Source organism: Crocodylus siamensis, chromosome 5 (genome assembly GCF_052110815.1).
Source record: "Crocodylus siamensis isolate JL-2025a chromosome 5, ASM5211081v1, whole genome shotgun sequence".
Classification (NCBI taxonomy): domain Eukaryota; kingdom Metazoa; phylum Chordata; order Crocodylia; family Crocodylidae; genus Crocodylus; species Crocodylus siamensis.
In genome coordinates, this window is record NC_143399.1 from 93,840,420 (window position 1) to 93,858,095 (window position 17,676).

The following is a 17,676-nucleotide window of genomic DNA, read 5'->3' on the forward strand; positions in this document are numbered from 1 at the left end:
GCAACCAGCATGGATTTGAAGCAGGTAGGTTATGCCTAAGATGATCATGAGTCATCAGTGTGATCAAACCATCAGCAAAGCTAACCACACTTTATCATGCATCAGCAGATGCATGACAAATAGAACCAGAGGTGATACTTCCCTTCTATGCAGCATTGGTCAGACTGCAATTGGAGTACTGCATCCAGTTTTGGGTGCTGTACTTTAAGAAGGTGGATAGCCACAAGAGGGTTGAGGGGAAGACCATTCATACAGTCAAGGTTTTACAGCCCAAGCCCTAAGGAGAGACTAAGGGGCCTGGAGCTCTTCAGCCTCCACAAGAGAAGGCTCAGAAGTGATCTTGTGGTCACCTATAAATTCATTAAGGGGCACAGCAAGGTAACAGAGATACTCCGTTCATCAGGGAACCTCTTGGGATAATAAGGAACAATCGTCACAAACTGACAGAGAGCAGATTTAGGTTAGACATCAGTAAAATCTTCATGGTGAGGGTGGCCAAAATTTGAAATGGACTTCCAAAGGAAGTGGTGCTCTCCCCTAGCGTGGGGGTCTTTAAGAGGAGGCTGGATAGGCATCTGGCTGGGGTCATCTGACCCCAGCATTCTTTCCTGCTTAGGCAGGGGGTCAGACTTGATGATTTGTTGAGGTCCCTTCTGAGCCTAGCATCCACGAATCTGTGAATTTGAAGATTCGATGCTGATTCAGGGAATCAGCAATTTGGCCATAGACACAGCTTTAAATGTTTTTTCTACATACCTCAAGGTACCAGGTGTAGCTTATGAATGCTGAGATGGTGGGGTGAATGGAGTGTCCAACAGGAGTGTGGGGTGGCCCCCATCTGTGCCTCCCCAGCTCAGCTATCAGCTGCAGGAGGACCCCGGGTGCTCCCCCAGACCCAGGTGCTGGGGCGGTTCCCCGTGCACTCTGTTGTGGACCCAGGAGTGGACTGGAAGTGCTTCTGGTCTCAGCATTCATGAGCTGCCTGGTACCTTGAGGTATGTAGAAAAAACATATAAAACTGTGTCTATGTCCGACTCATAAAATCTCTCTGAATCAAATTTGGAGGGTCCTGATCCAATTCAGAGAGATTAAAGGGTCTCCTGATTCAATTTGGATTTGGCCACTGAATTCGGCTGAATTGAATCAGTGATGGAAGCTTTGCACATCCCTAGTAGATATCATGCTCTCAAATGCCCCCCTTCCTTATTCTTCTCTCAATTGGCTGAAAGTTGTCCCCAGTGTTAAGATTCCCAGACCATGTAACTGTTTTTGTGTGCTTGCATTAGATGACAAAACTTACCATGCTCCAAACTAGTGTCCTCAAGAATGCTGCATTGTTCTGGGTGTTCTACTTTACAAACCAGAAGCAATAAAAACCCACCTGCACAGTTCCCCAGATAGGTGGTTGTGAGGGCACCATCATTTAACAGACTGATCAGCCCACCTGAAGCACCCCATGATACAGCTACACTGTCTCTAGTTTAAAAAGCAGCCCACCCAAAACAGACTAGCACATTTAATGCCACACATTACATTTACTATACAAACAAACCCTTTGCATAACGTCTGCAGAATAATCTATAAAAGGAGCTCAACTGAATCAATTGTAGCAGGCTTGCCTTTCAGACCTTGGGTTGAGTCTCAGGCTTGAAATTTTGCTGTTTTGATTGGTGGAGCCCATCCACCAATCAGGATGCAGCAAGAGAAGTTAATTCATGCCCCTTTCCTGAGGGGAGGGGGAGAGGAGCTTCCCCCTCTTGGACCTGATTGTAGACTGCAACACTGTCAGGTCTGGAAGACTTCAGGGGCAGAGCCCTGGAGAGTATAAAAGGAGCTGTGTGCCCAACATGAGGGAGACACATTTGGGACAGAGAAGAGAGAAGAGCAGGGCTTAGAAGAGCTGCTCATCAGGGTGAAGCAGTGCCCCTAAAGGCTTCCATCAGCGGGGAATGCCAGATGGGTCCAGCGGCTAGGCCCTTGGGGCTCAGCACAGCACACAATGTCCAGACCTTAAGGGTTGTGCGAGGTGGCCCAGGTCTATAACCTGTGGTGTGTGGCCAGAGACATGGTACACAGGCACAGAGCAGGATTTTTGAAGTGTTTGGGTGGCTCAGGTCCTCAACCCCCAGAATGAGGCTGGGAGCTTGGTGCAAGAGGCTCTACATGGTGGGTCCAGGAATGGACCAAGCCTGGTGTTGCATGAGGCAGCCCAGGCTTCCAACCCATAGCAAAAGGGTTGAGTCCAGGGAGCCAGACAGTGCTCACACTACTGAGCCAGCAGATAGGGCCAAGCCAGAGGCCCCAGAAGACCTGCATAGGTGTGGAGGACAAGGACCACCCTCCAGCCTTGGAAGCCATAAGTTGCAGGGTAAAAAAAGATTCCCATAGGGGAGCCCTGGTTATTCAAAGGATCCTGAAAGTGGAGATCCCACTTGGAGGCCCCCCCTAAAGTTACCACCTTCCTTGTAGGGCTTGGGAAAAAGCCCAAGGGCATTGGGGTTTCCCCTTGGGATTAAATTTATTTTTGAGGTTTTTTGTACCATAAATGGTGTGATGTCATGCCTTATGTTTTGTGAACTCTCATGTTTGTTAATTAGTAGATGAGTAGAGTCCTAGGGCTCTTCTGGGATCCCCTGTTGCTATTATTTCACCTGTTGTTTATTTGTATTTATTTGTGGCTTATTTATTGTTCACCTATAGTTATCTATAGTTTATCTGGCTAGCTGTATTTATTTTGTGGTTTATCTGTTTCAGATCAGATACTTACCTGTATTGAGCACTGGTGTAAGGTTTTATAGTATTTCCCCAGAGGGTATTGTTTGTCATCTGTTTCGATATCTCATAGATATAGATATCCATGTTTCTCTTCCTTGTGAAAAGTTAATGTAAATGAATTTGTGTATAGTTAAGTCTCCTGACTATCCTGGCATAGTTCTATAGGGACGGAGGGAAACTAAGCGGTCTGCAGGTCCCCCACAGCACACCTGCCAGCTAACAATTCCCTTCAATTGGAGAAGGGCAGTATATACCCAAGTTACATAGGCTACACAACTCTTATGTTCAAGAGCAAACTAGGTGAAGAGAAGGGATGGTTTTGCTTCTTTTTTTTTTTTTTTTTTTTAGTTATTATTAATTGTTCACCAGTGTACACTTGGTGGTGTTGAGGTAGTAACAGTAACCTCTGAAGTGAGGGTTCCAGAACACTGGCTTCAGATGTTTTTGTCTCCTTGTTCCACATGTAACTTAGATGCTCTTTCCGGAATTATAAATGGGAAATAGTGATTGATTCAGACCAAACAAAGACCTGTGGGGTCTCTCTTGGCTGCCCTTGTTCTCAGCTTGCTTCACTGGCTAAGAAACCATTCTCTGCTGCTATTTGAGAAAGTGCCTCTTGATCCCATATTCCAGCTCTATCTGGAGGGTTCCATGTCAGATCAAAATTTGTAATCTAGATCTTTCTTCTATAGTTTCCTTTAGAATAAAATAAAAGACACAGGGGGAGGTTGTAATGGTACTGCTCTTTTTCCAGTACTTCAGTAGTTAAAGCATTCACAAAGTGGTACACATTAGTTCTGCACCCTAAACCTGGGAGAAACCAATTCCTTTTGTAGGGGGGAGGCTTCTCTCAAGAGAATGCCCTAATTACCAGACTAGTAGCTATTTGAAGTGCTCCTTACCTTTTCCACTGTGCAAAAATACTAAAGACTGACTACAAAAGCAGATCAGAGGGAGCCTGCTGCTGTAGCAGACTCCTGTTAACATGTGCTCTGAGCATGCCAACCATATTTGGACTCTGAGGGTACATGCGCAAATGAGAACTGCTAATCTGAGGAGCCCAATCAGATGTAGTTCTGAGAAAGATGCTGAGACCTTGCAGCCCTATCAAGATGGCAGCCTGGGCATGCCCAAAAAGACAATTCTTAGTGCCTTGTTACCTCTCAGCTCCATGTTCTTGGGGAACCCTGATACAGGATGCAGACTGTCTGACTCACAAAGAATTCCACCCCCCCTAAACAGAAACTGATTAAAATGCAGTGAAAGACACACCTAAAACCCTCCAGATAAGGATGACAAAAATGAAACAACTGCCTTAGGTCTCATTTGCATCTGAGATGGGAACAGATGACCATTCATTTACATGAGAGATGGAGAACAAAAAGCCTGAAGCAGAGACTGCAATGAATTCTGGGATCAGCAAAGCAGGGGAGCACTGCATGATGGGGAATCTGTGCTCCAAATGCTAATCAACCCACACACCCAGCTCAGCATTTATCAGACCAGTTCTAATCTGGATTAACAAAGGACTTTTCCACCCCCCCGCCCCACACACACACCTCTAAGCAGAAGTAAGTTTAATAGGCATCTCAGGCTGTACATTCCCTGGTCCCACTATGTAAACTTAATTGGCTAAAACTCGGTGTCTGGGTTAGGGAAGGCTGAGACAATACAGTGAGTCGGGGGTATGGGCAACATTTGAACAATGGTAAAGGGTTCATCACAGCATCCAGTCCGTTGGAGCCCTGTCCATGAGTGTTGTCATACTTTTCCCCAAGAAGACTGGTGGAAGTCCTTTCCACAACAGGTTATGAACACCTCCAATAAGTGCCTGAAATCTGTTAAAAGACTATAGTAAGATCTGGAAAAGTCATGCTAAGCCGAGCCTTGTTCACAACAAGTAAAAATCCAAAACCCTCATGCTGCAAGCTATCTATTGTTTCTGAAGACACCAGGAGATAGCCCATCGGTACATCTGCTATCCATAGGAATGTCAAGCTGGCTCCTAAGTAGGCGTTTCCTGAATATCAGTTTCCTGAGATATTCCAAACAGATAACCCCTTGTCAATAGAAGAGACAATTTGATTTACACTATTGAGAATGCTTGAAAGAAGCTGAACTGAGGGTATAAAAATCTGTAAAAGAAGCAGCAGTGTGTGTGCTCTGACACCACCTGCTTTCTTCTGGAGAGGCTGAAGGAGGAAGATCATCTCCCTTCAAGGATCATGCTGGGAACTTTAACCTGTCAGCTTTGCAACTTGAGTGCCTTGGACTGGTGAGATTCCAGCTCTCTCATTATGCTTAGAGAGAGAAGAGAAGAGAGTTCTGAACCTGAACTGTATTAGGTAAGCTTGAGCTAAGTTTCCCCAGATACTTAGTGAAACCAGGGTGATTGTGTGTTTGTTTTTCCTTTGCATGTCTATTACTGCTAGTGACGTTGTATACTTCATATACTTAAGAATAAATAACTTTTATAGTCAAACTGATGGTAACTGGGTATATTTTTCCTTATTTACTTCTCCTTCCCCACTTGCTCTGCAGCAACACTTCTTTTACCTAAGCTAAAGATCCCTGTGAAGACCCAAAAGTACTGTGGGGTCTGCTCATCAAGAGGCTAAAAGATTGGGACGTGCTGAGTTTGAAACACATAAGGGGATCAGCTTGTACAGGCTGATTGCCCGAGTTTGGCTCAGACGTGCCCTAATGAACTGAATGCTGGCTCACGAGGGTGTCATCTGGACACCCAATCGGATTCAGGGGTATTCTGTTTAACTGTGTGCTTGTGTCTGACTGTAGTTTATTGTTGCTCTGATGAACTGATTCTTGGCATATGAGGATGTCAGCCTGTCTGTGCTGATCAACCCAGCCAGGTCAGGCATGTTATGTTAATTTGTGTATATGACTGACTTGGGGACTGGAGGAACCCAGCCCCACTAAACTGAGTCCTTCAAGATAGTTCCATTGGAGTGAGGACTTGCAGAAGGGAGAAATACAGCTCTGTATAGAAACACAAGTAACACAAGCAGCACATTGATAGAATTACCAAGGCCCTAGCCCAAATAAATGAGCACACCCCAAAGTAGCAGGCAAATCTGGTAACAGCCTAGAGAAATATGAACCAGTGGATTTAAGAGACCATAGACTTAGATGGGGATTTGAGGATTCTACTTTTGGATTCAGGTGCCCAAACTCTGATTAAGTCTCACTTTATGCAGCTAATTCTTTCTATAGTTATGGGCCTATGCAAATTTTTAATCACATTCCCCTGGTTGCTTTTGAAGGACTTCCATTACACACATTATGAAATTGCATATTTTTTAAAAAAGGATATATGCGTTATCAATAATTATTCAATATTTCTTATCTACTTTCACTCACATAAACCCCAAATTAAGTGCTATTGCTTTGTTATGCCAAGTAGCCATAACTATTTGGTTTTCATTTGGGTCTTTGTCATCGCTGCAATGACCCTAGGTAATCATTACTTCTGATTTCTGTCTTGTGGGTTTGTTTACAGGTTAATGCTCTTCAGCCATATCAGAAACTAAATTTTCTATATTATTTTTGACAGAATGTTGTCAAATGATTGACAGCAAAAAGAGGCCCATAAAAGGTGGAAAAGAACATAAAATGATGCATCGCACTACTTTCCAACCTATGTACAAAGTCAGACAAGACACTGAAAAGTGGAAACAGTGTTGAATAAAAAATAGGATACTGTGCATTGTTACAGAGCAATTTTAGCTCATGAATTTATAAAAAGCCAAATTGTTATTTAACTAGAGATCAATTTTAGAGTTTACAGTACTTTAACTCCTAAAGTACTGTATATCCCCAACACTTACAGTTTAAGTCAGTTCTAATATCCCTCACCAAGTATACTACATACCATGTACATCCTTATGGCACTTAAATGTGTTAAGACTGAAAGTGGGAAGGCTGTACAGCATTTTGAAAGTCACATGGTATGGAAAAGTTACTAAGGGAATTGTGCTTTAAGGGCTCTCTTTCCTTAAACAGTTATTCTAGCACTTCAAAGTGGCACAATACTTTGTCTGCAGACTCCCCACACTTGCATAAAAATATCCACAAAATTATTCATAGCTCTGACTCAATGCTAATGAGATACACACTAAGTATTTCTGTAAGACTTCATGGAGAGAGCAAGACAAGTGGGAAAGATGTCTTTCTATTTGCCTGGATAGGAGCAGATATCTGTGGATGGGCATGCTCCACAATCACAAGGGTCCTAGGTAAAATCTGATAGATGTGGAGGAAAGCAAAAACTGAAATAAGATGACCAAGACCTCCATGTAAAGCTGGAAACCACAGCATTTCCAGTTGGCAGGAAATTGTTTTGGTTCAAAATCAGACTGAAAACAATACATAGTTATATATTGGGAGCTTACTTTGCTTTGATATATATATTTTTAAATACAAATCACCAAAGTACAGTATCTCCAAAGCAAAACCTCTCCAAAGCAGGAGTAAGCTCCCTGGATTCTGAAGCAGCTTTGTAGAACATTCTTAACAGGAATATCAACTTTAGTGCACAAGAGGTGCTCAAGGGTGTGAGAAGATGACATCTGAGCAGCTCCACAATCTAGTGCTCTGGAGTCACAGATCATGGAAATCTATCAAAAGACTTCTTAGGTTCCAAGATTATACTTCATGCTGTAAAATCAGAAGCTCCCAGAGTCCTGGTTCCAAAGTCCTTATGGCTTTCAAGGTTCCTATTGTACAGGACCAGGAATTGAGCCTTATAGTGGGGGCTTCCCAAGGCTTTGTGGTTACCAGCTTCAAGCCAGAACTTCTGGAAGGTGTTGCACTATGATCTGCCCCATAACTGAAAACACTAGAATGCTGATTTCTCTAGCCCCAGTGGAAGTTTGTTTGGGAGGCTGGCTCTGGTGCCATAAAGTCTAGCAGTTTCCATTCCTCAGTTCAGCCAAACAAGCCAGGTGGCTTGTGCAGACAAACAAGGCAGGTGGCTATTTGCCATGCAGTCTTCAGATGGGATGCAAGATGATAGAAGGTTGACAAGGGTTGCAGATCACACCCCAAATGTCTAGAAAACATCAAGTAGGAAGAAGAGCAGAGAGTGTCTTGGGAATTTTTTAAATGTGAAGACAAAAGAAAGAAAATGAAAAAAACACGATGGTTTCTGACATATTTATTGTTGTCTCTTTGCAGTGCTGTGCTGTATTGAACTCAAAAAAAACCTCAAGATAAACCTAAAGGGAAGAAAACTGGCAGTCAGTTTGACAGTACAAACCTTTCACAGCATTCTTTTTCATTGCTGTTGTCTTTCACAGCATGTGGAATTCACCACTACTGGAGGTTAAAGTCAAAACCTATTATTGTGACTGTATCAACACAGTCTGGTATTTTAAAATTATGTTAATAATACTGAAGTTATCAAAAAAACTCATGCAAAGTTTTATTCACACTATGGAGAGATGACCAATAAAAGTCTTCCTAGGAAAACTTGATATATCAACTGTATTAAGTGACACATGTGGACATAATACAAAATTCAACAAGAAAAAAATCAGGAGCCAATACTTTCAAAAGATAATCAGTTCAGGTCAACTTAAATGATTCATGGATTCATAGAATGTAGGCTGGAAGGGACCTCAGGAGATCATCAGGTCCAGCAGGAAAGATAACCGAGGTCAAGTGACCCCAGCAAGGTGACTGTCCCATCTCCTCTTCAAGCTTTCCAAGGTAGGCAATTGCACCACCTCTGGAGGTAACTTATTCCATAGTCTGGACACTCTAGCTGTAAAGAAGTTTTTCCTAACGTTGAGCCTGAAACGGTCTTCCAGGAGTTTATGACCATTGCTCCTGGTTTTTTCCAAGGGTGCCCTTGTGAACCTGAGCCCTTGATGTATGACCCTGATGTAGCGGTATGCTGCTATCAAGTCCCCTCTTAGCTTTTTCTTCTTCAGGCTGAAGGGTCCCAGGTCCCTCACCCTTACCTCATATAGCTTGCTATGGCAGTCTCTAATCATATGGGTGGCCCTTCTCTGGACTTTCTTGAGTTTTTTGAAGTCCTTGTTGAAGTGTGGCACCCAGAACTGGACACAGTACTCCATCTTCAGTCTCACTGATGCTGAGTGGAGTGGAAGAATCACTTTGTTGGTTTTGCTGGAGATGCAATGATTGATGCATGCCAGAGTATTGTTTGCCCTATTAGCTACAGCATCACACTGCAGGCTCATGTTCATACTGTGGTCAGTTATTACCTCCAGGTCTCTTTCATTCAGAGTGCTGGTTAGATTGCCATTGCCAAGCCTGTAGGTGTGCAGGGGATTGTTCATCCCCAAGTAGAACACTTCATATTTCTCAATGTTAAACCTCATCTGGTTCTGATCCACCCATCTTGGCAGCCTGTCTCTGCAGCCTATCTTCAAACATGATCACACGTTCCCATTACTTGGTGTCATCCATGAACTTGGTCACTGAGCTCATCATCTTCGCATCTAAATCATTGACGAAGATATTAAAAAGCACTGAACCAAGAACCGGCCCCTGAGGGACCCCACCGGCCACTTCTTGCTAAAACAACACAGCTCAGTCCAGTAGAACTCTGGGTCCTACCAGATTCCTACCCACCTAACCATCTTGCAGTTAATCTGACAGTCTCCAATTTTTTCCATGAGAAAATTGTGGGATACCAGATCAAAAGCTTTTTGGAAGTCACAGTATACAATGTCAACCTCTTCTATCTTATCCAGGAGGTGAGTTACCTGATCATAAAAGGAGATGAGGTCAGTAAGAAAAGACCTGCCAGTGATGAAGCCACGCTGTCTGTCATTCAGAATCCTACCTTCTGCAAGCCTATCAAATATAGACTCCTTGACAAATTTTTCCAGGGTTTTCCCTGGGATAGAAGTTAGGCTAATTGGCCTATAGATACCTGGGTCCTCCCTCTTCCCCTTCTTGAAGATGAGCACAACATTGGCCCTCTTCCAGTCCTCAAGGACCTCTCCAGAGTGCCATGAGTTCTGGATGAACTTCACCAGGGTTTCCACTAGGACTTCAGCCAGGTCCTTCAGCACCCTCAAATGAAATTCATCCAGGTCTGATGATTTCTATATGTCCAATATTATAAATTGGTCACACACCAGTTCTACGGCAATAGTAGGAATGTGGTCATTCCTACCCTGCTCCTTCTGTGCCTTATCTGGCCTCTTGTGCCTGTGAAAGTCTGAAGTAAAATAGTCATTCGGGAGTTTGGTTCTCCTGAGCACTGGTAACCAGCTGTCCTGAGCTGTTGAGCAGTGGCCCCACACTCCCATTTGTTTCCTCCTGTTCCCTACATACCTAAAGAAGGACTTTGTTGTCCTTTATCCCCACTGCTAATTTTAGTTCCGTTGCCACCTTAGCCCTTCTAATCTGTTCCCTACAATTCCTTTAAGTAACAAGATTTAATATTTTGTTCAAACAACCAGTTCAAAAAATATTCTGTTCTTAAAAATCTGATGTAGCCCCCTGACATCACCTACAGATGGACACTCCCCTCCTCAATGGAGCAGCCAGCTCCTCAAGTCCACCAACCCCCAACCATACCAGAAGCTATTCCAATGTGAGTTTACTGGTATTTGCCAGTATCAGGGAGCCAACCAAGTAAGTTAGGTTGGGGAGAGGAGAAGATGGGCTGGGCGGGGGGGAAGCAGGGGGCTAAAAATAGGCCCTCGTCTGGGGGGGGGGAGGGGGAAAAGAGATATGACCCTCAAATTCCTCCCCACAGACCCTACCTGTCCCCCAATTCTCCCATTAGCCCCTCCAAAATTGGGGTCCTTAGATCAATTTAACCTCCCCCTAACCTCCTCAAATATCTATACATACCTGTAACAGGGTCCCTGTTGGGAGCCCTGTTACTTGGGGAAAATCCTGGGCAGCTGGGAAAAGATTCCCCAAATCACACAAGGTAGGCCAATGGGACACTACTTCTGAAGATAAAAAGGGGGAGGTCCCAAAGAAAACAACTTTGGGCACCAATGGACAGAACCAGGGGCTGCTTGAGACCCCAGAGGTAAAAGGATCCAGTAGAGGGATCTGAGACCCAGAGAGGCGTCGAGATCAAGGGATCATGTGGATGGCAAGTTGGCAATGCCATCAATTACTTACAAAGCAACTCCAGCTGCAGCGGTGAGTCTGGGGAAAAGCTGAGGCTCCGCGCTGTGGTGAGGTGAAGAGACCCTAATTAGAGAAGGGGTCTCAGGGCGAGACCCAGAAGGGGAAGCTGGTGACCCTGGAGCTCAGGGGATGATTGCTCCAGGGTCCAAGGTGCCAGCTCTGATGGTGAGGGAACTGCCAGAGCTGCACCGGCACCAAACTGCAGAGAGAGACTAAGATGCTAGTAACAAGATGCTAATGAGGTAATTAGTGGTGATAAGCTGAGGCAAGGGTGTGGGAATCCCTTACCCACTTTGAACTCAAAAGTGACTGAGCCTGGCCTGTAAATTGTTATCATGGACTGTGGGGGAGTAACCGGGGACGCTCCACACACAAAAGTAGTCAGCACAGAATGAAAGGCACTGGGTGCATGGACTGTTAATGGTGTAATTAGCACTGCAGGACACTACCTGGCACTTACCTTGAGGATTTCAAAGCTAGAGATCCCTTCCTGAGCCTAGGGGTGATCCAGGGGACCAGTTCTATGGGCTGCTGCCTACAATCCAGGCAGGCAAGGGAGAAGCCCCTACACATGCACACCCAACCCACCCACACATGCATGCACACCCCGTCATCATATCCACTCACACATCCAACAGTCCCATACACCCTATACCCCAACCACACATCCCACATGCATCCATGTGATACCCCACACATGCCCCACCCCTACCTTACCCACACACCCAGAAGTCCCACAACAGCCCACACCTCAACCACACCCACAGACATCCCACACCCACACATACCCCCACCCCCTCCCACAAGCACACCCCTCCTATGCCCTCACACACTGCACCTACACCATACCCACACATCCCCCCAACCATACAACCCACCCTTCCAAACACAATATACGAGCAACCTGCCCCCTTCCGCAAGAGAAGTACTTCCTGGGGAAGGGGAAAGACTCCCAGCAGCAGAGGTCAGGGATTAGGGGACAGGACTTCCAGTTACAAGATGGCGACAATGGTGCAAGGCACCTGCCATGTGGGGGTGAGGGCTACCTTTGCCGCCTTCAATGCCTAACCAAAACTCATTAAGCAGACATCCACATGAAATAATTGCCCACCCCCAAGCAAGAGGGGTGAGCCTGCTCATTGTTCTTCTCCCTGTAGACAGCTTCAGATTTTAAAAACTTCAGTTTCACCCAGAGTGGCAGAAACTACTCTTATCATATTTCTCACACAGTGTGCACTCAAATTCCCAGCATCTGTATTTGGGTAAAAAAGGTGCATTGTATGCAAGAAATGTATGGTATTTTGTCTATGGATATTTGAATAATTCACCACAGGGAAAAAGGGGATATGGCTTTACTATGCATCAGCACCTGCATGGTAAATTGGCACCAGTAATGGAAGACAACCACTGTAACTTAAGCTCTAAATTAAAAAAAAAAAAGTTTATTGCTACATTTTGGCTTCCATGGACTGTGAAGTAAGAGCTTTCACCAGGGTAGTAACTATAGCAACTAATACATGATAAATGGCTGCCCCAATCTTTTCTTATTTAAATTTTTAACTTCAAAATAACTTGTTCATATGTCCATGTGTTGCATCTGGTACTTACAAGTTTCACATGTAATAAACTTGAGCGTTATTTTCAGTTTCTTTATCATTTGATACTCTCAGCAACTTAGACAAATATAGCTACTGTCATTTTATACCTAGACTACTTTTTTTAACCACTGTGTTTAAAACACATTTGGCACTCCCATTTACCAAGAATGCAAACAGACCCTCAAACTTCAGATACAAAATTTTAGCTAGTTATAAATACCAAGTTTACCAGGACATCTTAGAAGCTTACAAATCATGTAAGTCTATCCTCAGAACAAAGAGGGGTCTCTTCTGTTCCAGAGAGAAATTGCTTAAAACTTGATTCCTTTCTTCTGTTGTTGTTTGAGATGAAAGCAACATCATTGCCACACGATGACAAGGTGACTGAACATACAAAGTGCTGAGCTCTTTCAGTTCTCCAGAAGCCCTCATTCCCTCCAAGTGTTGTGGAGGTTGCAAAGAACACCCCCCTCCCCCAATCTGTGTTTGTATGGGAAAAAAAGTAATTTTTACATTCATTTGTGCTCCAAAAAACTTTAGCTTAATTTGCTACCCAAACTAGGATAACAATTCCTATCATTTGTTTACAGCAGGATAGAAACACGATTTATGATCGTTTTCTGGTGTGTTTTTTATTGCAAAAAAGATTTGAGTAAACACGATGAGTTCACCGTTTGCAAGTTGTTTCTATTTTACTAGTGCTGTACATTAGGTAGGAAGGTGGTATTTTGAAAAATCAAATTCCCATCAGTCAAGAAATTCATATGAACTCACTTTTTTCCCCCCTGTTTACTTCTACTATATATGCCTCTGTTGTGTTTATTCCTATTTCTGTCACATATGGTAAGGCTCGGGGGGAGGGGAAAGAAAAACTTCTTCTTTCTTTGCCCAGCTCTTCTGAAATTAAGATGTATTGTCAGTGATACTGCAGATAAAATGCTCCCTAGAGAAGTAAAGAAGTCTCTATTTATATATATAGCACCTAAGGTGCATCAAAGAGATTTTAAAATAGATTAGTGCATCTTTGGAGGAACCTGGAAGTAACAGTATTGGGCAATTTGGAAAGAGAGGAATGGTTCCTTTTTATTAAAGTTCCTTACGTTGTAACAACAAAAGCTAATTTAACTATGTGAATTTTAAAAAGATGTTATACTGACACCTTCAGCAACACTGCATGAGAATTTTAAACCACTTTTAAAAAAAAAAAAAAAAAAACTAACTCAGAAGATTCTTTCAGCTCAGTGGTGATGTATCCCCATTTGCAATCAATGAATGTCCCGGGACCTGAAGGGGCCGGGAAGACCTACCAGGAGAGCAGGACACTGCGGTGAAGGGAGAGCCTGCGCGGCTCGTTAGCCGTGTCCATGTACAGCTGCGGCTGGCAGCTGATGGTGACGTCACCTGCCGCCCGGGAGATTTAAAAATGGCATCTGCCACTCCGGCAGGGGCAGATGAAGAGGGGAACAGATGGCTGGCAAAGCCGTCCCCGACGACAGCCCAGCGGGACAAGAGCTGCCGAGCTGAAGTGCTAGAGAGTCCGGTAGCTGGGAGAAGAGGCAGAATGGTGGGATCACCGGCAGAGAAAGCCTACAGCGCCAGATCGGGTGAGCAGCGGAGAATCAAGACCACCCAGGAAGATCCCGAGCTGCAGGAAGTAAGTGCCGTGGCGGTGCGTGCGGGAAGCACCAAAGAGGAGTGTGAGGCAGAAGGCTTGCCTGGCAGGAGAGAAAGATCAGGGCGGGATTGCCGCCTAGAATAGAAGGCAGCGATCAAAGGATACGGGGACAGCGCTATATAATATATTCATCCAGGAGATGTTTACTCCCAGGGCCAGACCATAGGGGCGCTGGTGGTAGGTCAGGGGGGTAGGCCTTATAGAAGGATCACTTTGAAAAAGTACGCTCCTGATGGTGTAGGGTAACAAATTCGTGGTGGGAATTATACAGTGTTATATGGCTGAGACATCTGTACCGGCGGGGAAGGAGTCTGACGTACCATCATGGAGCAGGTGGAGACCACAGGTGGCATGAGGCCGGTGTGTAGGGGTGGCAGGAGCCCCATATGTAGCCGACGAGGCCAACCCGGGACACCGAGGGACCTCTGAACTAGCCCCGCCCCACTGGGATAACAGCAAAGTCGTGGCAGGTGAGAAGCGGGGTTGGTGAAGCAGGTTGTGAGGGAGCGGGCGCTAAGGGCGGCCGTGAAACTCCCTAGCGCCACTCACCGTCACGTTAGGGTGAATGTAGCACCCTCAGAATCTCGCCCGCCACGACTTTGATGTCTAATATATATAGTATGGAGGCTGCCTGTTTCCCTGGTGAACCGTATCGTTGTTCCTGTCTCTGCTCCCCAATGGGGTGTGTATCTGTGCCCTGCCTGAAGGGCTACGCGTGCCTCCAAACCTCCCCTTTAGCACGCCCCAAGCCTCGCAGCTGTTCCGGGGGACGTTTGTCTTGTCCCTCGCCCGTCGGGTGCCTCTCGGCCACCTGGCGCCCCACAGGGTCTATAGTGCCACCGCCGCCCAACTCTCAGCGCCATCGGGCCGGCCTTACCGCCGCCCTTGTCTCAGCGCCATCGGGCCAGCGCTATCACTGCGGGTGCCTCTCGGCCACCTGGCGCCCCACGGGGCCTATAGCGCCACCGCCACCCAACTCTCGGCGCCCTTGGGCCGGCCTTACCACCGCCCTAGTCTCGGCGCCATTGGGCCGGCGCTATCGCCCACTCTGGGGCCCCATACCGCGCTCCTTGCGCCTCGCCCACTCTGGGGCCCCATACCGCGCTCCTTGCGCCTCGCCCACTCTGGGGCCCCATACCGCGCTCCTTGCGCCTCGCCCACTCTGGGGCCCCATACCGCGCTCCTTGCGCCTCGCCCACTCTGGGGCCCCATACCGCGCTCCTTGCGCCTCGCCCACTCTGGGGCCTGTGCCTCCCTGGCACGATCTTCCGGAACCCCCCAAGCTGTGGGGGGGGGGGGGGGCCCTGCTGAGGCCTCCTCGCTCCCCAATAGCCTCACCTGGTCCTCCGAATCAACCTGCCCTTGAAGGTGATCTTGTTCCCTGCATCATCGCAGCCGGTAAGTTTGGTAAGGCTGCCTCACTTGCCTCGGGCTGCTCAGCTCAGCCGCAGAGCTCCTGCTCCTGCAGCAGCCAGAAGGGAACTGTGAGGCAGGCTCTGGCCTAAGCTGTTTATAAAGGCCAGGCCCTGCCCCCTTCTGGCCAGGGGACCCAGCTGGTCACCCTGGCAACCGGCACCTGAGCTGCCTGGGTGATTGGCAGCTCTGCCAATCACCCTCACAGTCACGGGGCACCTGCGTGACTCCGTGACACAGGTATACAACCAAACCTAGTAACACCAATGCTCGGTGAAGAGGGTGGTCACCAAAACAGGGTGCCAGATTACTAGGAGGGATCTACGAAGGCCTGTCAGGGACAATGAACATATTAAATCAAGACTCCAAGGGGCTTGGATTTAGGTCTAAAATGCCAGTATTTTTGACATCTGTTCAAATTGCCCCATTCAGTTGCTCTCCATGTCCTATGGAGAGCAAGAGATAAATGTTCCAAATACAGTGGTTGTTATCTGAAGTGAGAATTTGCCAAATTACAGTGGCAAAATACAAAATGCCCCACATTTGTACTTACTTCATGGTATAAGTACTGTTCATACTAGGTGATGGCCCCAGTACTTCATGGATAGCTATGACATTTTTCAGATAACTGAAAGAGAAAAGATGAAGATTTCTATTCTAAAGTTTTTAAAGTTAAGTTAAGCTCCTTATTCACATCTCCCACATTCAACCAATTCTGCCTCTTGGGTTCAGTAACCATGGTGATTCGTCTTAAAAAAAAAAAAAAAAAAAAAAAAAAACCCACTAGGGAGCTGTGGTGTCGACACTTACACAATCAAATGGGTCGCCAACTGGATGGAGGGCTGCACCCAGACAGTGGTGGTGGATGGGTCATTTTAGACCTGGAGGGATGTGGGCAGCGGGGTTCCATAGGGCTTGGTCCTCAGGCCTGCACTGTTCAACATCTTCATCAGGGACTTGGATGAGAGTGTAAAAAGCACTCTGTTCAAATTTGCTGATGACACTAAGATGTGGGGGGATGTGGGCACACTAGAAGGGAGGAATAGGCTGCAATCAGACCTAGACAGGTTACAGGGGTGGGCGGATGAGAACAGGATGGGTTTCAACGCTGACAAGTACAAGGTGATGCACTTGGGGAGGAAGAACCAGCAGCATACCTACAGGCTGGGGAACTCCCTTCTCATCAGTGCAGAGGCAGAAAAGGATCTTGGAGTCATCATTGATGCCAAGATGAACATGGGCAGGCAGTGTGGGCGTGCAGTCAGGAAGGCCAGCTGCACCTTATCATGCGCATCTCAAGCAAGTCTAAGGAGGTGATCCTCCCCTTCTGTGCGACACTGGTCAGGCTGCAGCTGGAGTACTGTGTTCAGTTCCGGGTGCCACACTTCAAGAGGGATGTGGACAATGTGGAGAGGGTCCAGAAGAGGGCCATTTGCATGGTTGGGGGCAGCAGGGCAGGCCCTACAAGGAGAGGCTATGGGACCTGAACCTGTTCAGCCTCCACAAGAGAAGGCTGGGGGGGGGGGGGGAAATCTAGTGGCCTGTTATATACACCCACATCACCCTCTATGGGGCTTCTGATCACTGGCTCCTCTTGCTGTGGTTCCACAGCACTGACCCCCTCTCAACTGGGGCTCAGATGTTATATTTAACCCAAACTCTGCCTACCAGCATTGGAGGGCTTCCTGGGGTCAGAACTCAGCTCACGCACCGGGGGCTCCACGCCCTGCCCCCCCTCCGCGCGCGCGCGCACGCACGCACGCACCGGGGGCTCCACGCCCTGCCCCCCCTCCACGCGCGCGCGCACGCACGCACGCACCGGGGGCTCCACGCCCTGCCCCCCCTCCGCGCGCGCGCGCACGCACGCACGCACCGGGGGCTCCACGCCCTGCCCCCCCTCCGCGCGCGCGCGCGCACGCACGCACGCACCGGGGGCTCCACGCCCTGCCCCCCCTCGCGCGCGCGCGCACGCACGCACGCACCGGGGGCTCCACGCCCTGCCCCCCCTCCGCGCGCGCGCGCACGCACCGGGGGCTCCACGCCCTGCCCCCCCTCCGCGCGCGCGCGCAC

General features: G+C 47.2%; 1 protein-coding gene across 10 annotated transcripts in view; it reads right to left on the reverse strand.

The window, feature by feature from the left end:
• The window catches only part of LOC149864406 (uncharacterized), a 32,995-nt gene extending 15,640 nt beyond the window's left edge, over positions 1–17,355 (reverse strand). For 5 of the 10 annotated variants that reach the window (XR_016442687.1, XR_016442686.1, XM_090049711.1 and 2 more), the window contains exons 1-2: positions 17,275–17,355; positions 16,160–16,234 (exon numbers count right to left, since the gene is read on the reverse strand). Coding sequence is in view for 3 of the 10 variants with exons in the window: in XM_090049711.1 (XP_089905837.1) it covers positions 16,160–16,182 (23 nt within the window). In the remaining 7 variants the exon portion in view is untranslated. The other 5 variants (XR_016442688.1, XM_090049712.1, XM_090049716.1 and 2 more) reach the window with 2 other exon arrangements.
• Between the last annotated feature and the right edge of the window lie 321 nt (positions 17,356–17,676).